This window comes from Tupaia chinensis, unplaced genomic scaffold (assembly GCF_000334495.1).
Source record: "Tupaia chinensis unplaced genomic scaffold, TupChi_1.0 Scaffold000197_1, whole genome shotgun sequence".
In the NCBI taxonomy this organism is placed as follows: Eukaryota; Metazoa; Chordata; class Mammalia; order Scandentia; family Tupaiidae; genus Tupaia; species Tupaia belangeri.
Window position 1 is genome coordinate 3425531 of NW_006159672.1, and position 22073 is coordinate 3447603.

At 44.3% G+C, this 22073-nt stretch overlaps 2 protein-coding genes across 2 annotated transcripts in view; one reads left to right on the top strand and one right to left on the bottom strand.

Moving 5' to 3' along the window:
* Window positions 1-340: 340 nt before the first annotated feature.
* Window positions 341-22073, top strand: part of LOC102476997 (signal peptidase complex catalytic subunit SEC11A-like) — a 34752-nt gene continuing 13019 nt past the window's right edge. The window contains 2 exon segments of the mRNA XM_014587220.1: window positions 341-514; window positions 3120-3259. Of these exon segments, the coding sequence (XP_014442706.1) occupies window positions 341-514; window positions 3120-3259 (314 nt within the window).
* Window positions 18092-22073, bottom strand: part of CUNH10orf143 (chromosome unknown C10orf143 homolog) — an 83548-nt gene continuing 79566 nt past the window's right edge. Inside the window, exon 6 of the transcript XR_003549163.1 lies at window positions 18092-18203. The gene's annotated coding sequence lies outside the window, so the exon portion shown is untranslated. The remainder of the gene's footprint in view (window positions 18204-22073) is intronic.

Sequence of the window (22073 nt, forward strand, 5' to 3'; positions counted from 1 at the left end):
TGTTAGGTACTTTCGAAGCATTTGTAACCTTACTTCCACGTGCTCACCTCAGAGTTGGATTTTGAGGAAAGCATGACAGCCAAGTGGGCAAAGTGGAGTAACGAGGGGACCTTGTGGAGGAGCAATACAAGACAGGATTTGGAACCACCATGGATTTGTGGATGTCACTCTGCCTTCTCAGTTGGGATCTGGATTTCAATGTTCTACGTTGTTCTTGCTTTTGGAGTTTGAGGAAAAATACCTGCCCTAAAATCCAGCCCAAAATAGAGGCAAGAGATGTTCAGGAGATCCATGCATCCTCCTTTGGGAGGTCCCTCTTATCATCAGGAAGATCTACAGGATGGCCGAGGGAGGTTGGTGTTGGGAGCTTCAGAGTGTGGGCAGGCCTGGAAAAGGTGGTACTGTGGTGACAGAGCCAGAACTGAAGAAAGTGGCATTGAGCGACGTGAAGGGTAGTGATGGCCACTCCCAGGAAGGACCAACACAACCACCAAGGCCCAGTTATAAGAAAGGGGTTTGTTTCTCCCACTCTCCACCTCCAACACACACACGCCATGTTGCTGCCCCATTGGAGATTCCATACGCACAGCAGCCTTGAGTATACAGTGATGGAAATTCATTAGACGTTGGTGCTTCTTGTCCTGGATGAAGCCAATGTTCCATGGTTTTTATTCTGGCTAGAGGCACAACGGGTTGGACAAGGCTACCATCTCTGGGGCTCTATCTCATCTCATCCCCACCGTGCCTGAGAGGTAATGAGTAGAAAGAAAGGTATCCCTCAGAGATGTGTCCACTTCCTAATCTTTGGAATCTATGAATGTGGCTTTATATGGCAAACGAGTGTCTGTTACTTTAAGTCACATGGTGGCTAAGGGTTTGGATTCCCACATGGCAGACTGTGGTTTGAGGCCCAGATCTGGTGACTTGAAAATTACACTGTGTGAGTGTGTGAGTGCTCAAAATCCTAGGAGGACAATGGAGACAAAGGGGTTGTGGCATGGCCATACCCCTGGGAGGGAGTGGGTGATTTCCCACTTTCCCTCTCACTGTCTCTGTGGCAAGCACATACTTCGTATGGCAAAAACCTTTTAAAAACCATGACAAGAGATGTAGTTAAATGAAGGATCTTGGGGCCAGCAGATGGCATGGGGGCTAAGGCAACTGGACTCTCATGTGGCTAACTGTAGTTCGTGTCTCAGACCTGGCGGCTTGCTTTCTCTCTCTCTCTCTCTTTCTCTCTCTCTGTCTCACTCTGGTCAACTTTAAAAAATAAAATAAAATAATGGAAATGAATAAAGTTAAATAAAATAATTATTTAAAAAGAAAAATGGGGGCTGGCAGGTGGCATGGTGGCTAAGGGAGCTGGACTCCCACATGACCAACCACAATTTGAGTCCCAGACCTAGCGGCTTACTTTCTCACTTTCTCTCTCTCTCTCTCTCGCTGTCCCTCTCTGGTCAAATTAAAATAAAGGAAGAAAAAAAGAAAGTTAAAAAAATAATTCTTTAAAAAAATATAAAAGCATCTTAAGTGGAGGAACTTAACCTGGTGGATGCCCTAAATGTCCTTACAGGTATCCTCATAGAGGGATGCAGGCGTGATTCCATACAAACCTACAGAGGTAAAAGCAGAAATGTGAAGATAGAGGCAGAGGTCAAAGAGATGCAGCCACAAGCCAAGGAACCCCTGGGATCACCAGAAGCTGGAAGAGGCACAGAGAGATCCTCCCCTAGTGCTTCCAGAGGCAGCACTGCCCTGCTGACACTTTGATTTCAAACACTTGGCCCCCAGAACTGTGAGAGAGTAAGTATCTATTGTTTTAAAACAAATTTAAATGTACTCAGTTTGTGGTTGTTCCTGGCAGCCACAGGAAACAAACACAGAAGGTATTGAATTACCTGCGGGCAATGAGGATTTCCAGGCTCAGAAACACAGCAACACCCAGAAGCCACAATACCAGGGGTTTATAGATTCATACAGGTCTTTCTGAGGGCGGTTATTTCTTCTTTTTCTTTTCTTTTCTTTTTGAGAGATATTTTGCTATAGAGCATGTGCACTTGCTGGAAAGACAGAGACATAGAGACAGAAAGTGAGAAATCACTCTCCAAGGGGGATGGTCACGGCACAATCCCTTCTCCATTCTCCTCTTGGGATTTGGGCATGCACGCACACGTACCCAGCGTGAGTTTTAAGTCATGGGTCTGGGACCTGATGTAACCATTATGCCATCTTATGCCATCTGTTGATCCTGAGAGCAGTTATTTCTAATCTACCCATTTGATGAAGGGTCTTTTGCTCCTTTCTTTCTTCTATCTCATTCCTCAAACCTCACCTAATACAGCCAAGCTGGTGAAATACACCATGTGGAAGGTGCTGCCTTGGGGTTAACAGCCTCAAATAACAGCAAAGATTTCCTGATTTTTTTTTCTCTTTTTTTCTTGAGTACATTTCACTTGGACATATTTGGGGTGGTTTTACAGAAACACCAAGCTCCAAGGGCTCCTTATGAGATGTGTAGCTCCAACCAAATTCATTATCTGAAAGTAGTTGAATGTCCATGGGAGCCCAGGCTGAGTATGGGAACTAGAGGTGAGGATTGGCGAGTTGGCGCTCCAGTACCAGGGAGGGAGCACTGGCCTGCAGACACTGGTGATTTCTGCTCGGTCAGCCCTACCACAAATGTTGAGCCGCTAACTGCCAGGAAGACTGTGCTCTCCTTGCCAGGTAGGTTGAACAGCAGTAATAAATTAGAATAGCCGATATTCATTGACACTGAGAAGTGCTCTAATGCCATCTTAGGAGGTGGCAAGGATCCTGTTGCCACCTCAGAGTGCAGAAACAAAGATGCACAAAGGCTAAGCCACTTGCCTCTGCAAATGGCGGAATACATTGAGCGGCTGAACTCAAGAGCTTGATTCCAGAAGCCACAGGCTCAGCCACTGCCCGGTGCTGCTTCCCTGCAGAGGATTATTTTATACTTATCAAAATACTTGTGAATATTTTTTTTTACCTAGCTTCATAATTTCCTTATTATGTGGTGTGTTCTCAGATGTGAATGAAAACACTGCTTCAGAGACAAAAATTACACACTTTCTGTCTTTTCCCCTCATGGGCTTTAGTTGTGCACAGGCCAAGTTCAGGGCGACTCCAGGCCAGGGAATGAACGGGAGGCAGATGGGTCTTTGGGGCTGCTCTGTACTTTGTCCTCTCTTCTAGTCTGCCCCCAGCCCTCTGCCCATCGACTCTCCATTGGCTCTCGGTAAGTCTTCCACACATTTCAGAAGATGTGGAGAACCTGGCCGGTCAGCAGGACAGCAGTCAGAAGTGTCCCCTCTCTTTCGGTAGGCACCATCGTTCTTCCGTTAGCATCTACTTTGAGTCTCTCAATTTTAATAATGACAAGATTAGTGCAGGACCCCAAAAATAGGAGGAAACTGAAGGGGATCTCTGCCCTTAATGGAGCCAAAGCTCTAAGAGACAGACGGGTGTCAGGCAGGCACTGGGTCTCTGGAACTGCATCTGAGATGGGAGCCCTGCACTTGAGTTTGGAAACAACGACAGATACATTTGAAAACATCTAACCTTCCTTACCTTGCCTGCCATCTTTTTGGAGAGTTTCAGGTAGGAACCATGACTGGAGTCTAAAAGATTCATCTGTGGCTTTCCCAGGGCGGTTTGAAAATGCAGAATAGAAGAGAATTTAGGAATCAGACAGTTCTCATAAAACAAAATAATGAATTCACCCAAAGTATGAGATATTGATTTAGCATCACCTAAGAAGTCATCCTAACACTCTATGAAGAATATGTTTTCAGTTCTAAAATCTTCTAATGGATATGTCAATTTTAACTGATTTTTCCCCGTTAGGTCTAAATCTTTCCTTTGGATCGTACCACGCAGCTGTCAGGAACACGATCGCATGACAAATGGGGTTATGATACACATTTCCATTTTCCAAATGAGCTTTCAGCTGGGCTGCAGCTGGCCTGCCTCTTTCCAGACAGAGTCCTATAGCCCAGGCAGCGAGCAGGAGGTGGAACCCTGTGGGTGGTAGGCAGCTTTGTCCACAGAGAACAGAACAGTGCAGGGCCCCAACTTTCAACCCTGTCTGGGGCCAGGTGCTTGCTTTGCAACACATCAATAAATTTATTATTTTTTATGACGGTGCTAGTATTATTCCCTCTGTTTTGCAGGTGAAATGTCTGAAACCTAGAGAGAAGAAACAATTTTTCCAAAACTCTACATACAGTTGCTTTTAATAATAGTAACAGCAACATCAATAGCAAACATCTCTATGGGACCTATTCTGTACCAGCTGCTGCTCTGAGCACACCATTTTTATGGGGTGGGGTGGGGAAGGGATTTCCATAGGGTGCATACGCTCAACAGAGAGAGACAGTGAGAAAAAAAAGTGAGAAGTCACCCTCCAGAGGGATTGCCCTGCTTCAATCCTTTCTCCATTCTCCTCCTGGGATTCTGGGCACTTAACTCACAGGTGCCTGGTGTAATTTTCAAGCCGTCAGGTCTAGGACTTGAACCACAGTCAGTCATGTGGGAGACCAGTGCCCCAACCAGCACACTGCCCGCTGGCCCCACACTACACCATTATTAACCCACTGAATCCTCACAAGGCATGGTACTATCCGTGTTGTATGCAGAAGGAAATGGAGGCACAGAGATGGAGCAATTGAGAAATTCACCCAAGGTCTCATGGCTGGAAAATGTGAAATTTTGACTTATCCCAGATCATCTGGACTCTAGTTTTATGGGATGAGAAGCCATTTTCTAACCCCCTGGTGGGACATACTGCCTCCCATCACAGGCTCCAACCCTGGGACCAACCCTCAGCTGCTCAGCAGTATGAGGCTCTTTCTCCCCCCACACTAGAAAGGTGGCGTCTGTCCTGCTACGGGGCTGGACCCTGGCTGTCTTTCGCCTCTATGGGCTATAGTCATGGTAGCTAGTGGTCCCCTAGGGAGGGGGGTCCTGAGGAGCTCTTTCTGTCTGGGGTGGGTGAGGCCAGGCCTGTCCATGAACAGCTCTTTGGAGTGAGCCAGAGTAACTCAGCAACTGCATGGGTCTTCATGTCCTTTATCAAGTATGCCACGTGGGTTTTTTTATATTGATTTTGTTGCCTTGCAATGCAAGATTTTTCCCAGGACTTTACCATAATAATGTTTTCTAGTCAGGCTGATGATGTCTCCCTTAAGAGATATTAATATTCAAATAAATTGTTCTTAAGGTGCATCTACTTATGAAATAAACTATAATAAGCACACTATAGTGTTCCATGGAGCATAGTATACATCATAATATATAGAAAGCTGTCGAATATTCATAACTTGGCTTTAACTTCGTGAATCAGCCTGCAAGAGGTGGGATACCTTTCTAGAACAATCTGTGTTAGAGAGGAAAACTCACCTAATGCTTCTTCCAAATAAGTCGTAGTGTTGGGCAGAAGCAGCTTTGGCGGTCGGTTGGGATGAGAGCAGCTTGCAGGGGCCCCTAAGGAGCCCCTCTGGACAGTAGCAGGAGGCCATTTTGCCCCAGGCTCAGATAACAAGCCTGCCATTCATGAAGAGAACTAAGGTGCAGAACTGCTTGTCCTTTGAGAGTATCGATCCTCCCTCCGGCCCATCTGGAAATTTCACTGCTTAAAGCCCCAAAACCACTGCTTAAGGAGGACTTCCCTGCATTTGAAGCTCTTTTCTTTAATGGTAGGTGTCAAATGCATAGCCATATCTAAATATTCACTTCATTAAGTATTAAACATCTGTTCTAAACAGCACTGTGAAATGCAAATGATAGCATCTGTGTTATATCTTAATACAAAATTCATTAAATGCATAGCCCCAAACTCCAACCTCATTATAAAGCTGTGTGCTCAACACTAGCTACCAGAGACTGCCATGGCAGTTCTTGAAGCCTCAACATTCAGGCTATGGACATACAAGAAAGATGCCAAGGGGGTGGGATAAGAATTGCTACTATTACCCAAGGGAAACAGGAAATAAGTCTGCGCTTGTTTTATGCATCCCCAAAGAAAAACTAGGTGCCCAATTCAAAGGACTGTCAAGTTTCACCACCATAGTAAACCTAAATGTGCTCAGGCCTGAAGTCCCCATAGCTCTTGCAGCATGGAGCAGGGAAGGGTGTACCACTGGTCAAGACCTGTGGCCTGCCTGTAGGGTTAGCTCCTGCAAGGCCAAGTAGCAATCTGCAGAGAGGACTCGTAGGCAGCAGGGCCACCAGCCACCCTGGAGCATTAGGGAGTAAGCCCATTAAACCTGTTTGGGAACTGTCAAAGTAAAGAGAACACAGAGAGCTGGTCAGTTTTGAAGCCTTCTCTTTTAACTGCAGATACTCAGAACAATTTGTATGGAATCTGTGCTAAAACCAGGGGTACCTGGGGAAGCAGGGCACATGGGGCATCAGATACCATTTGGTAGCCTATTGGTTGGCTGGTTAATTCATTGGGTGTTCTTCTTCTACCTTTTCACAGTGGGGCTTTTACCTGAGCATCTCTCTGGGGATTATCTCATCTCACTGTGGTGCCTTCAGCCCCGTAATGCCACACCTTATTCTCTATGCCCAGCTGAATATTCCAGAATTGGCTGTTTCTCTGGGATTCTTGGCTCTCCCCACATCTGATGACATTTTCGTTTCCTCAAGTGCTGCCCATATTTTGCTGTGGTAGGTGTTCAATGAAGAGCTCTTGAACTACTTAGAGAACAAACAGCATAATGCATGGCCTAGGAGATAATTTGTGAGCTGAGATCCTGTAAGGTCTCTATTGCATCTTCCTTCTAGCCAAAGGTAGGATGAAGTGGAAGTCAAGTAGCAAAGGCAGTTGGGTGGTAAAATCTACCTGACCAACCACACAGAAGGCATTTGCTTGACTCTAGCTGCACCCACAGCTGCTGTGCTATCTTCCCTCTCCCTTCTTTCCTGTGTGAACCTCAAGGTGGTATAAACAGGGCTGACCTCTAGGATGGGCTTCAGAGGAAGCATATGGCTCAGCCTCTGGCCCACTGAGGTCTCCAAGTCATTTGTTCCAGTGTCATTGCAAAAGACTGAGATTTTTCACTGAGAGTATTAATAATACACAGCACTCGCTAACCTTTTAAAATAAATAAATAAATAAATAAATAAATAAATAGCCAACCACAACCTATGGTAAGAAATGTGTTTTAGGGACGAGCAGTTAGTGTAATGGCTATGTAGCTGGACTCCCATGTAGTCGACCACGGTTCGCGTCCCAGACCCGGTGGCTTAAAACTCATGCCGGGTGCGTGCGTGTGCATGTGTGCCCAAGATCCCAAGAGGAGAATGGAGGAGAAGAGATTACGGCGTGGCCATCCCCCCTGGGGGGTGATTTCTCGCTTTCTGTCTCTGTGTCTCTCTCTGTCTGGCGAGCGTACGCGCCCTATAAGAAAAAACCTCTCAAAAAAAAAAAAAAAAAAAGAAATGTGTTTTACATTGGTCCAATACTCACAAGTCTATATTCACTTGTTATCTATCCTAGATGAATATTTTGTTGCCTTTTAGTGATTTTTGAAAAATGTACCATCTTATAGCCCAAAGCTGCCTGAAGTGAGCTTGGTAGATTTTGTCATAGCTAATACTTTATCACCTCACTTAAGTCACATGTATTATTGGTATCACATGGGTGGACTTTAGTTTTTGTTAAAATGTCCTCAAAGAGATCTGCTATAATTTAGCACTGAAATAAGAGGATTTTGAGTATGTATAAAATATTAAGCATAGGAACCAGCAGTTGGCATAATGGCTATGTCACTGGACTCCCATGTAGTCGACCACGATTTGAGTCCTGGACCCAGTGGCTTAAACTCACGACAGGCATGTGTGTGCGTGCATGCCCAAGATCCTGAGAAGAGAATGGAGGAGAAGGAATTGTGGCGTGGCCATCCCCCCTGAGGGGTGATTTCTCATCTTCTATCTCTCTGTCTCTCTCTGTCTTTCTGGCAAGTGCACGAGCCCTAGAGTAAAAACCTCTCAAAAAATATTAAGCATAAATTCCATAGCCATAGAGCAAATTCATTACTGGGGAGAATGACCAAGAGGCCATATATTTTTTTTTGTCAAACAATCACTAAGTGCTTTATAAGCCTTAGAAAGAGGAGATGCCCACCAGTAAACAAAGCTGGATTGTATTCAGTGACCAGGGCCACAGTTTTGATCTCTGGCCTCCACTAAAGGACACTGGGCAGCTTTTACAGTATCTCTGAGGAAGAGATTCCTCTCAGCTCTCATTAACTCATTTCTTTTTTTTTTTTTGGAGAGGTTTTCACTATAGGGCGCGTGCGCTTGCCAGACAGAAAGCGAGAAATCACCCCCCAGGGGGGATGGTCACACTGCAATCCCTTCTCCTCCATTCTCCTCTCGGGATCTTGGGCACGCACACATGCGCCCGGCGTGAGTTTTAAGCCACCGGGTCCAGGACGCAAACCGCGGTCGACTTCGTGGGAGTCCAGCGACATAGCCATTACGCTAACTACTGGTCCCTCATTAACTCTTGAGACAACACTTCTCCACATTTGCTGGCCCCAGCACTCTATATTGGTCCCCTCCTCCCTTCATCTTTCCTCCCCTCTTTATTTTTCTCTCTCTTCTTTTAATTGTTAGCTTGTTCACCTACACTGAAAAACTTGTAGGCATGAGGTCGTCTTCCATGCTCACTGTCTGCTCATGGCTTTGGAATTCTTAATCCAGGGAGTGGGGATAATTGTTGGTAAGCTGGCCAGATAAACAGAAAAGGTCCTCCAAAGGCACAGCTTCTGGAATCTAAAGACAATCTTTACTCCCTGCTTCCCTGGTCATTGTGATCTCAAGGACCCAGGAGGAGCCAATGGACTCAACACTGCAGCATCTCTCACTTGTAAACACAAGCTGGTGTTAGCCAAATGGCTCCCAAGGTTGATTTTAGCTCCAGACAAGGCACTGGCCCAGTCCTGAAAAGGGAATTAGTTTCAAATGACAAGCATTAGCCTCATGGCTTCCAAATGCCATCAGGGAGCCAAATGGCAATTGTGTAATGGCAGCATGAAGTAGTCTTCCATGGGTTTATCTGCCCAGTTCCTCACCAGCCCCTGGAGGGCTCCTTGTCCCCAGATAGCCTCTGCTGATTGGAGGGCACCTAATCAATGAGGTGCTATTCTGAGGTTTCTGGATTTGGAGCAGGGAATCTGGCTCTCTTTGTCTGCTGAGTTCCCATTTGGGGGATGTTGACAGTTACATGGAAAAGCCAAATTGTAGTAAGAATGAAGGAAGACAATGGCCCGTATGCCAAGGAAAGTGAGAAGGGGGGGTAACGGGAGAGACCTACAGCATTCATGTCTTTGGGTCTTGTGATCAGAGGTCTGGCTCACTCTTACATTTCTAGGAGCTCAGTGGCCCTTAAAGACAGACGTGCCCGTGATTGTGAGCTGGATGGAGCTGGATGTAGATATGGTGTGAGGACCCTATTGGGGGTGTCTCTTTCTTTCTCTCTGACTGTTTTTCACTCATTGAAAAAAGAAGGAAATTTAATTCACTTTTTTCCCTGTAGTTTACCCCTCTAGTCTGTAGTATTTTAAGTCAGCCTTAGCAGACTACTACTACAAGCCTCCTGGATCTTGTTCATTTGTCCTTAAAATCCTACATTGTGATTGATTCATTGATTGACACTCTGCCATATTTCAAGATGGGTATGTTTTTAAATGTATGTTCACAGGTATGTGGTCCCCATGAACACTTTTGGAAGCTACCCACAAGGTCGTGAGAATTAATCTTTCACATTTCCAGGGATGTGGTTTCAGGCACTCACATCCTCTGGCACATTTTCGTCGAGTCAGCCGCACTGGTTGCACATCGACAGTGGAATGGCCAGTGGGAATGGGAATGCACGGCAATGCCTTGGTGGGCCGGACACTGGTACCACTGTCTAGTTTTCATCAACATCTCTCCTGGTTTCACACCATGTATATGATACAAAACAGAGGGCTCCAGCCTCAGAGCTCTTCAAATCCTCCTTCCAAAAGATTTGGGACACATCCACGTGGCCTTCCAGAGTATTCTCTGCCGGGCAATTTCAAAGGATGTTCATGGAGAGTAATTTTTTCTCTCTCTATGAAATGCATTTAGAAATGGTTGTATTGGTGAGGCTGGGGATTCTAAGTGTTCCCAATTACCAGGATGTTCCCCCTAATTTGAAATGTTTTCCCTTCACAGCCCTCGAGAATCTGTATAAACGATCTCAGTGTTTAGCTTTGGATCAGAGCTCTAGTGCTGGCTGGTGCAGGGAGAAGTAGAGCAGGTAATTTGGGCACTGTATTAGGCAATGAAAACCTCTCTGTGCATATCAGACTACATAAAAAGAGCAGGGAACTGGCAGCTAGCAGAATGGAACCATACAGTGAGAAACAGGCCCGTTGGTCTGGATGGATGACCAACTAAGAGGGCTGGGGAGTGACCTGCAACACTGAGTGGCCTCATGAACCAGGACTGAGTGCCCAAGGGCCTCAGGGTTTCTTGCCTCCTCCAGCCAAGATCCTGCACTCTGAAAACAAGGGTATGAGGACTTCCCCATGTCTGCCGCCTTTTGGCCATATGAGTATCTGGACCCTAAATTGGAACACATGCCCATAGCAGAATCTACAGCCAATGTACTCTAGGGAGCACAGGCCTGTGCACATCGGACAAGAGGCGGCCAGCCTCACAGTCCTCCTGTTAACCTCTATTGTCAAGGACTTCTTTGCTCTGAGGAGTACTGCATGGGGAATGTGTACATGCCCGCTGCCCATAGGCCCTTGGGGTATTCTGAGCAAGGAAAAATGTCCACTGATCTGCTGCCTACCACACTCACTGGCTCCTAAAGAGCTTCATTTGAATAGAAATGTACCTGCACCCGTGCCCACCTCACTGGATCAGACTTCATGCCAGAGAAATGTACCAACTTCTCCCAACCAGAAACCTGCCACCCAGACTGCCCTTGGGGTCCTCTGCTCATCTCATTGTCTTTCCCCTGCCCACTGTAGAGATTCTCCCTAGGAAGGGCAAACATGGAAGACAACCCATGACAATGGGCCTGATGATGGGTTGGAGAAGCCTGTGTCCTTACCCTACACTCCACCCCACACCCTTACCCCTGCACCTCCATAGGCCAGCCAGGGGACTTCTGAGCCTGATGGGATGACAAACTACATTCCCACCCACATCCCAGGCAGAGCAGGTCTCAGGGCCTGGGCCAGCACCCAAGGAGAAGATGGGGACAGAGGGTTAGGCCAGCTGCTTGGTCAGGGCTACTACTAAGGTTGTAGGGAGACCACTTGAGCCTCAGGAACCTCTCTGGGGCAGAATGAGCTCATATAAGCAGAAGAAGGAAGCACGTCTGACTTCCTGTGCCCTCTCTTGACTGCTGGTCCTTTGTCCTGGTTCTCCCTGGAGTCCTGGGGCATTTGCTTCTGGTTGTAAAAGTTCAGAAGACCAACACTCTTGGGATATCAGTTTCCTGGAGCTGCCATGACACTGCCACCCACTGGTTGACTTAAACCAATAGAATGTATTCTCTCTTAGTTATAGAGGCTGAAAATCTGAACTCAAGGTGTAGGTAGGGCTGGTTCCTTCTGAAGGCCCTGAGGGAAAACCCTCCTATCCCTCTTTCCAAGCTTCTGTGGCTGCCAGCAATTCTCAGCACCCCTTAGCTTGTAGATGCACCACTCAAACTTCTGTTTCCATTGCCATATCCCTTTCTCCACTGTGTCTCTGTAAGCCTTTTTCTGTGTCTTATAATGACACTTTCATTGGCTTTACAGTCCGTCCTAGTCTGGTATATCTTATCTTGGTCCTTCATTACATGTGCAGAGATACCTTATTTCCAATAAGCTCACATTCTGAGCCTCCAAGTGGACATAGACTTTTGGATGGACACTATCCAACCACGTATGCAGGATGTCAGGATAGTGTCCTCTTGCTTGTCCACCAACTGGAAACTTTGGACATTGCCATTCAAACCCACCCCAGAGCCAGGGAAGAGGAGCACAGGGAAACTGAGGTAGCTCTCCTCCAAGACAGACTTCTTTATTTTTTAACTTTCTTAATTTTTATTTTAATAATGTCTAACTATTGGACTAACCCTAGTAAATTGAAATTGGGGGCTGTGCAAATTTTGTTATTGCTGCCGTAAGGAATGATAACAAATGTAGTGGTTTACAACAGTACAAAGCTTACTTATTATTTTATAGTTCCATAAATCAGAAGCCCAATATGGGATTCAATAGGCTAAAATTGAGATGTCAGTAGGTTGCATTCCTTTATGGAGATTCAAGAGAGAATCCATATCCTTTTCTGGCTTTCAGCAGCTGCCTGTGTTCCTTGGTTTGTAACCTCATTCTCCACACTCAAAACCAGTGATGGCCAGTGGAGATCTTTTCACATGCCTCATCTTTTCCCTCTTTCACTCCCTCCTCCTCCCCAGGATTTCCCAGTAGGGGACATACACTCACCAGAGACAGAGAGAGAAAAACTGAGAAATCACTTCCTGGGAGGATGGCCATGCCCCAATTCCCTTCTCCTCCATTCTCCTCTCGAGATTTGGGGCATGGACATATAGGTGCCCAGCATAATTTTCAAGCCTCCGGGTCCAGCACTGGAACCATGGTTGGCCATGTGGGAGTCCAGTGCCTTAACTACCATTGCCACCTGCTGGCCCCTCCCCTCTTCCACTTCAATGGACCTTTGTGATTACATTGCACTCACCCAGATAATCCAAGACAATATTTCTATCTTTATTTATTTATTTTTTAGAGAGATTTTTGCTATAGGGAGTGTGCATTCGTTAGAGAGACAGAGAGAGACAGAAAGTGAGAAATCACCCTCCAGGTGACTGGCCACATCACAATTTCTTCTCCTTCGTTCTCCTCTCAGGATTTTGGGATGCATGAACAACCTGTGCCTGGTGTGAGTTTTAAGTCAGCGGGTATGGAACTCAAACCAGAGTTGACTACATGGGAGTCCACTGACATAACCATTATGCTGTCTTCTGGTCCCAATATTTCTATCTTAAGATCAGCTGATTAGCAGATTTAATTCTACCAGCAACTTAATTCTCCTTTGCCATGTAAAGTAACACGATCACAGGCTCCAGGGCTATCTTGGGTAGAGGGACAGCATTCTGTTTACCATGAGGGTTTCCTGGTTCTTGTTATGGATTTCTAGCTTAATTCTATTTTTGTCAAAGTACATCTGCATTATTTAAATCCTTTAAATTTATTTAGACTTGTTACATGGCCCAACACATGGTGGTCTGTCTTACAAAATATAATGTGTGTACTTGAAAAGAACATGTACGTGGAAGTTAAAGGATATAGTATAAATTACAATTACATCAAGGTTATTGATCATTTTTTTGAGAGGTTTTTGCCATAGGGCATGTGCGCTTGCCAGACAGACAGAGAGAGACAGAGAGACAGAAAGCGAGAAATCACCCCCCAGAGGGGATGGTCACGCTGCAATCCCTTCTCCTCCATTCTCCTCTCGGGATTTTGGGCATGCACGCACATGTGCCCAGCATGAGTTTTAAGCCACCGGGTCCAGGATGCGAACCACGGTTGACTACGTGGGAGTCCAGTGACATAGCCATTACGCTAACTGCTGGTCCCCGATAATGTTTTCATATCACCTATGTTGTAACTGAATTTCTCTCAATTTGTTCTATTAATTGCTGAGAGATGGCTGTTAAAATCTCTAAGATTGTAGAATTGTCTATTTCCTCTTTTATTAGGTACATACATATTTATGACTGTTATGTCTTCCTGATGAATTGACTCTTTTATCATTATAAAGTGTTCCTCTTTATCTCTTTTAATGCTCTCTGTCTTGAAGTCTATTTTAGCTGATATTAATTTAGCAGTTGTCTTGAGCTTACTGGTTAAATGGTATGTCTCTTTCCAACTGTGCTCCACCTATCTGAGTTTTCCTAGTTAAAGTAATATACTTAAAATAACTATCACAGCTGGGTCTTTCTTTTAAAAAATGTTTAGTTCTAATTGTGGTGAAATACATATAAGAAAATTTGAATCTTAGTCTTTTTTTCTCTTTTTTTTTGGTTAGGTAGGGTCTCATACATCATAATCCTCCTACCTCAGCTTTCTGAGTTTAGCTGGGACTACAGGCACTCACCACAATGTCTACATTTTAGGGTGGACCAGGAACAGAATCTGGGTCTTCCTTGTGGCCTCAATCTGATGAGTAGCAGCACATTACCCACCTTCACCATTTTTAAGTGCAAAGTTCAGCAGTGTTAATTGTATGTAGGTGTGGTGTAACCAATCTCCAGAATCTTGCGAGACTAAAACTTTGTACCCATTAACAGCAACACCCTATTTCTCTCTGTTCCCAGTCACTGACAACCACCGTTCTACTTTCTATTTCTACGTGTTGACTAATCCAGATATCTCATATAGGTGGAATCATATAGTATTTGTTTTTTTGTGACTTGTTTATTTTACCTAGGGTAATGTCCTCAAAATTTATCCATATTGTACCAGAATTTCCTTCCTCATTAAGGTTAAATAATATCCCATTGTATGTGTACCACATTTTCTTCATCCATTCATCCGTCGATGAGTATGTGAGTTGTGTTCACTTTTGGCTACTGTGAATAATGCTTCTAAAAACATGCTGCCAGTTCTGGGACTCAAACTGCAGCCAACCATGCGGGAGGACAGCACCTTAACCACCACTCCGCCTGCAGCCCCCAGTGGCTACAACATTTTCCATTCCCACCAAAGGGTTCCAATTTCTCCACATCCTCGCCAACACCCACTATTTTCTCAACTTTTTAATTTTTTGGACAGTTGCCATCCTAATGTTGTGAGACATGAGTCTTATTTTAAATAACCTATTCCAACAATCTCTGCCTTTTGATAACAGTGATTAGTTCACTAACATTTAACATAAATGTGGGCATGCTAAATTATTCATTTTTTGTTTCTCCCCTCTGTTTTGTGTTTCACATTTTTTGTGTTCTTTTCTTAGACATATTTTAAAAATTCCATTGTCATTAATTTTTGTATTATACTCCATTATATTACATATTAGTGTATTAGGTATTTAAACAGACATAATGTATACCCTTAACTTCTCAGCTTAGTTAGAATTAGTATGTCCTTCATTCCATTTCTTTGTGCTATAGTTGTCATTATGTATTACATCCACATACATAATAACCCTTCCAAGACAGTATTTTTTTTTCTTTGAATAGTATTGTGCATTTTAAGGAAATTAAGAATTCAAGTTTTTGAATATTTATCCACATCTTTCCCATTTTGATACTGCTCATTACTTTCTTTTTTTAAAAATCCAAATTTTCAACTGCTATCATTTCCCTTTAAAGAACTTCTTTCAGTGTTTCTTATAAATAACAACAGATTTGCTAAGTTTTATTTTATCTGAAAATATTTTTATTTTGTCTTCATCCTGGAAGGATATTGTTCTTCATTACAGAATTCTAGGTTAGCAGGGTTTTCTTTCAAAAATTTAAAGACACTGTTCCACTGTTTTCTTGTTTCCATAGTTTGGATGAGAAGTCATTAAAATCATATTCCTTCATGTGTCTAGTTTTTCTCTGGGTGCTTTAAGTATTTCCTCTTTCTTTGGGTTTTCAGTAGTTTGGTTATGATGGCATGTCCATGGATTTCTTTATATCACCTCATTGGACGTTTACTGAACTTTACGAATAGTAAGCTTTGGAATTTGGGGAGCAGGGGCCACGATATCTTTCAATACTTATTCTGCTCCATTCTCTATCTCCTTTACTTTTGTAATTCAAATTACATATTATGTTATACCTTTTGATATTGCCCCACATATTCCCAGGGCTCTGTTCATTATTTTTCAACATTCTTCTCTCTCTTCTTCAGATTATATAATTAATATTTATGTATATTCAAATTTACTGGCTCTCAAGTATTATCTCCATTCTATTGAGCCAAATCCAGTAAATCTTTATTTTTAGATATTATGCTTTTTCAGTTCTAGCAATTACATTTGTTTCTTATTTTTAGTTTCTATTTTTTAATGGTTATTTTTTCTTTCTTTCACTAACAGCATATTTTTATTTACTTCATTGACTATAGTTATAATATCTTCTCTAAAATCCTTGCCTTCTACTTTCAACCTCTTGGGTATCTCAAGATCATTCTCAGTTGCTTGACTTGTCTCTTGAAACTAGGTCACATTTTCCTGGTTCTTCAAATATCAAAGGATTTTAGATTGTATCCTGAATATTGGAAATGTGGCAATTCTAGATTTTTCTTAATCTTGAAAAGAATGTTTACTTTTGAATTTTCTCAGACAGTTAACATGTTGGTCTTACACTGCAAATTCAGTCTCCTTAGTATCAATTCAAATCATAGTTCAGATCTTTTATCCTTAAATTGCTTTAAGTCTGCCCTAAAGCATGCATGGTTCAAAGGTCAGTCAGAGACTTGAAAAGGGTTTCTTTCTTTCTTTTTCTTTCTTCTTTCATTTCTTCTCTCAAGATAGAACCTTGTTCTGTCACAGTCCCGCCTCAGCCTCCTGAGTAGCTGGAACTATAGGTATGCACCAGCATGTCTGGCTTTTAGGGTGGGCTGGGAATCAAACCCAGACCTCCCATGTGGTGTGAGCCTGAGGAGCAGCAGTGTCGTAACCAGCATGCCACCACAGCTGTTTCTGTTTTTTCTTTTTGTCCAGAATTTTTAGTTTTTGTTTGCAAGAGGCTAAGTCCAGAAGGACTTAACACAGCCATACCTATATGTTTGTCTCTAACACTCAAGAGTTTTATTTGCCTGTCCTGAAGCTGGAAGGCCTGTGATCAGGGGACTTAGTGACAGAAAAACCTTCAGAAGAGGCTGAGGAATAAAGGGCCAACTGTCTTAGTCGGAGGGCAGAGGATCTGTGAGCAAACCTGCCTACATTAGTTTGCTCTGGCTTCCATTACAAAGTGCCACAGGCTGGGTGGCTTAGCCAATAAAATTGTACTTTGTCACACTTCTGGAGGTCAGAAGTCCAAAACCAAGGTGCTTTAACATATGAATTTAACGGGGACATAATTTAGTTTATAGCAACTTCTCTCTTTCTCCTATTTTCTGATGAGGAATCAGACTCAGGAAGATGCAGTCACAGAACTAGTGAGTGACACAGTTAGGTGCCCACCTCCCATGCCAGGCCTGTCTGGCCAGGAGCCCATGTGGGGTCTTGAACTCTAGTATTTCAAAACCTCAATAACTCCCGTCATAGGAAAATGAAAAACAACAGTCAAGGCAGTTTCCGTATTGTCCAATAGGGGGCTAGACATTTCTTCAGGCTCTGTCTGAGGCACCGACCAATGCCTTCTGCCCATGGGAGGGGATAAGCTGGATACAGCCAGGCTGCTGGTTCAGTGGCATCTTACATGTCAAAGATCGTTTTTAACTCAGCACTGCTACGTTCCCCCAGTCGTATTCATCCAATTATTTACCTCAATTACACTATCTGGAGAGCAGCTTGGCAACCCATTAATCCCTCGATGCAGTATTTGATAAGCAAACAAATTTAGAGAAGCATCACTCACAACCCTGCGTTTCACCAGCTCTCCTTGTTGTGAGAGAATTGGGGACCTCAGCCTCCAGAGGAGAGGGAGCTGGCTTTGTACTTTGTCCATAGAACATGCCCGGGCCCCCGCCTGTCCAGTCATCTGTGGAGGGAAATGCCATTTGTAAGGTGTGCATATCCCGGAAAGGGAACAGCGGTACATGTGCATCTTGCCATTGGGTAACTGTAGCTCAACACGTAGCCGAGGGTAGAGTCACAACAGGAAGATGTGCAATTACAGGGACAAAAATACCCCAAGGAAATCAACACGGGACTTATTAATATCAGACCCATAGGTGACAACTGTCAGACAATCGGTCAACAAGGGGCCTCGTGTCTGCGTGATCCCGGCTAACCCATTATGATCTTTATGAAGTGTCCTTCTGGGGGGTCTGGATCTTCAAATATGAGGGGAAGACCCTTCCCTTTTATTAGCAGCTAAGCTCTTTATACTTTTACCATATTGCGGCAGGTTAGAAGTCTAAGCTTTATTGTCTTATGTTATTGAAAATCCAGATTCCGGCAGGCTTCTCCCTCAGGTCAAGCTTTGTCTGCGAATACATTCTCATTTTTCCATGTACAGAGACCGTCTGGAGAGAGGCAGAAAAAGATTATGACTGTAATATACTTAAATCCAATTTATTTGCCTGGCCAGAAACTTCCACCCTCCACAATTGCTTCCTACCCACGATGTTGCCTTTAATTTGGTCATGACAGGGAGAAACATGCACCACAGACAGGTACAGGTGCAGAGAGAGATGTGGGTCCCACGGGTCCCAGGCCAGCTAGTGACAGGTGGCCCTGAGAGAGGGGTCCAGAGGCTGACTGAAGCTTCCAGTTCAGATCTTCTCATTTGTTTATGAGGAATCTTCAGTTGCATGTTGTTTGCAGCTGAGAAAGACTTTAATTAGAGAATAACAAGTCATTGTCTAGGAAGGACCATCTGCAGCCCTGCAGTTCCTGTTGCAGCCCCTTACTTGTTTTATTCCATCCAGGAGCATCTGTCTCAGTAACCACTGGATCAGGGTGGTCCCCACAGTCTCATGTGAAGGTCTTTATAAGTCTGTGTTAACATTTCCCTCCAGGCCTTGCCTCTGGATACAGACTTGCAGCCTGGGAAGGATTATTTTCTTAATTAGTGTTTGCTCATTTTAAATAATGGGATGCAAAGGCATTGCAGAGCTGACAGGGAAGCGTGGACCCTGTCCGGCTGCCTGGTGAGTGCCGGATAGCTGCCCAAGCCCCCTTCCCACCTCCACCACAGCTGAGCAATGTCTGATGCCTGCCTTGGCCTTGAACTGCCTGGCTAATGAACCTGGGACCGGGCTCCATCTTATTATCTGAAGGCCTTGACTACAGCCTGACCCCTTGCTTACAGCCTGCCATGCAAGGCTAGTGTAAGTATTTGAATCTCTCTAAGTTTAAGTCACATGCAACACAGAGCACAACATTAAGCAGCAATTGTTTATGCTCTTTTCTGGTAGGCTAAAGAGGGAAGAAGAAGAGATAGAAACCCAAAAAGTAGTGATAAACTGGCAGGCTCTGGCAGGGAGTACTACAGGAGGGTCTTGGGAGATGCTGTATAGTGTGATCAACTCATCTGCATTTGTCTGGGGTGTTCTGGTGTTAGCACTGAAAGCACTGTGACCTAAGAAATGCTGTCTCAAGCAAACCAAGATGGTTGTTCACCCTAACAGCCAGGAATGATGGTGTAAGCCCAGCCCAGAGCTGTTCTGACCCATCAGGGTGACCTCATGTGTTAGATTTCTTCAAAGCAACAGAAACAATAGGATATATAGAGAGAGATACAGAAAGAGATTCATTATGAGGGGTTGGCTTTCATGATTCTGGAGGCTGAGAAGTCCCACAATCTGCCATCTGTAAGCTGGAGGTCCCAGGAAAGTCAGTGGTGTAACTGGTTTATCCAAGCCCTAAGGCCTGAGAACTGGGATAGCCAATGATGGAAGTCCCAGTCTGAGTACAAATGCCAAAAAGCCAGGAGCACCAATGTCTAAGGGCAGGAGAAATTTATGTTCCATCCTAAGCAGAGAGTAAATTTTCCCTTTTCTGCTTTTTGCTCTCATCAGGCCCTCAGTGAACTGGATGATGCCCACCCATATTGGCCAGGGTTGAACTGTTTAGTCTACCAATAATAAACAGGCTTGCCTGAGGAAGCTGGCTTTGGGATCAGAGGCAGAGTCTAGAAGCTCCAATCTCTAGGTATCTTAGACTATGAGGGTGCTATAAGAGAGGGCCCTGTCCTCTGCCACTGTCCCTTTTTATGGGGTGACCACAAGAATGCACTTATCAATAGGAAACACAAGGAGTTGGTACCTCCTCTTTAAGGAAATGCTGGGGAATTTGACTGCCAGCTCCGGGAAGCCAGGGGCCCATGGTCCCAAGATCGTAGTCCTTAATGGGCTAATGGCAACCCTGTTCCAGTGATCTTACTGCCACACAGTCCAGAGTTTCTGGGACCATGCTATAACATCCATCTGTACCTGCACTAAGACAAAGCAGCCTGAAACCCAGCCTGCCATGCAAGGCTAGTGTAAGTCTGTAGAACTTCCATGGTGAAGGTCACATCAAGCCTATTCAAAACAACACAGAAGTAGATCATATGGTTTATGGAGGAGTATTAGTTTCAACTTCATTAGTCTTGGAATAAAATCACAGTAATACTTGAGTGATTCTACACATCGTACTGCATGCCTCCAGATAACAAAGTACCTTTTTCAAGAGACTAAAATGGAAAAAGAACACAGCTGTGGGCCAAAGACCAAGTAAGAGGGATACCAAGGGTCATGGAATCTTTGGAAACTGCACTGGCCTCCTAGCTTAGGAGAGCACTCCTGAGCAGCACGCAAAGGAGTGCATAGGTCTTAGTGAGGACCCCACAACCAGCCACAGATCCCTGCAAAGCTTCAACAGATGGGTGGGAGGAGTTGCACCATCCTAATGGTATAACTTCTTCCCTTCACCAAAAGGCACATTCAGTGATATTTGTTCTACGTTTGAGGAGACCAGGCTCCTGAATTGACATCTCACCTTAGAAAAGCTGTGTTTAAGATAGAATGAAAAGCAACAAACATCTAAATACTGATGATCTGTTTCCTGAGTACAGGTTTCCACAAATGTAAATCTTTTTTTTTTTTTCTTTTATGAGAGAAAAAGAAAGGGAAAGAACGGGATAGGCATTTTTTAATAGGGCCTCACTGTGCTGCAATCCTCCTGCCCAGGATCCCAATTAGTCAGGATTACAAACATACCCAGTATATTCAGGCTGGGCCAAGAACCGAACCCAGGGCCCCCATGTAGCCTTCGGCTCCTAAGTGGTGGCACTACCTATGTGCAACAGCAGCTGAGCCCATAAACTTAAATCTTTAAAGATGCTGACGGATGTCACCAGCTCAACCCCAAAAGGGGAAGAAGATATTGGTCCCTTAAGTAGGTTTAGGGAAGAAGGCTCAGAAAGAACTTCTGGGGAACCAGCAGTTAGCGTAATGACTATGTCACTGGACTCCCATGTAGTCAACCGCGGTTCATGTCCTGGACCCGGTGGCTTAAAACTCACGCCGGGTGCATGTGCGTGTGTGCCCAAGATCCTGAGAGGAGAATGGAGGAGAAGGGATTGTAGCATGGCCATCCCCCTGGGGGGTGATTTCTTGCTTTCTGTCTGTATGTCTCTCTCTGTCTGTCTGGCGAGCACACGCGCCCTATAGCGAAAAGCCTCTCAAAAAAAAAAAAAAAAAAAAAAAGAAAAGAAAAGAAAAGAAAAGAAAAAGAAAAAGAAAGAAGCTCTGGGCTTTTTGTTTGTTTGCTATAAGGTGCAAGTGCTTGCCAGAGAAAGTGAGGAAGCACTCCCAAGGGGGGATGATCACATCACAATCCCTTCTCTTCCATTCTCTTCTAGTGATTTTTAGGCATATATGTATACGTGCCTGGTATGTTTCTCAAGCTGTTGGATCCAAGACTCAAGCCACAAGCTCAGCCATGTGGAATCCAGTTACCTTAACCACCATGCCACCTAACTGGCCCTCCAGGCATAAATCTAAGCGCAGAATCAATGTTTAGGAGGCAGCTAGTGGACCAAACAGCAGGGACATTTCAAATATTAGTAGACTTTGCCAAATTGTCTTATAAACTGATTTGAAACGTGGGACCAGCAGATTGCATAATGGTTATGTCACTTGTCTCCCACAAAGTTGAGCACAGTTTAAGTCCTGGACCTGGCAACTTTAAATTCACACCAGGCATGTGTGCATGAGTGCCCAAGATCCTGAGAGGCGAATGGAGGAGAAGAAATTGAGACATGGCCATCCCCCCTGAGGGTGATTTCTCACATTCTCTCTCTCTTTCTCTGTCTCTCCAGCAAGCACATGTGCCTTGTAGCAAAAATCTCTCTCTCAAAAAAAAAAAAAGAAGATTGAAACATTTGTTCATTACTATCAACAGTGACT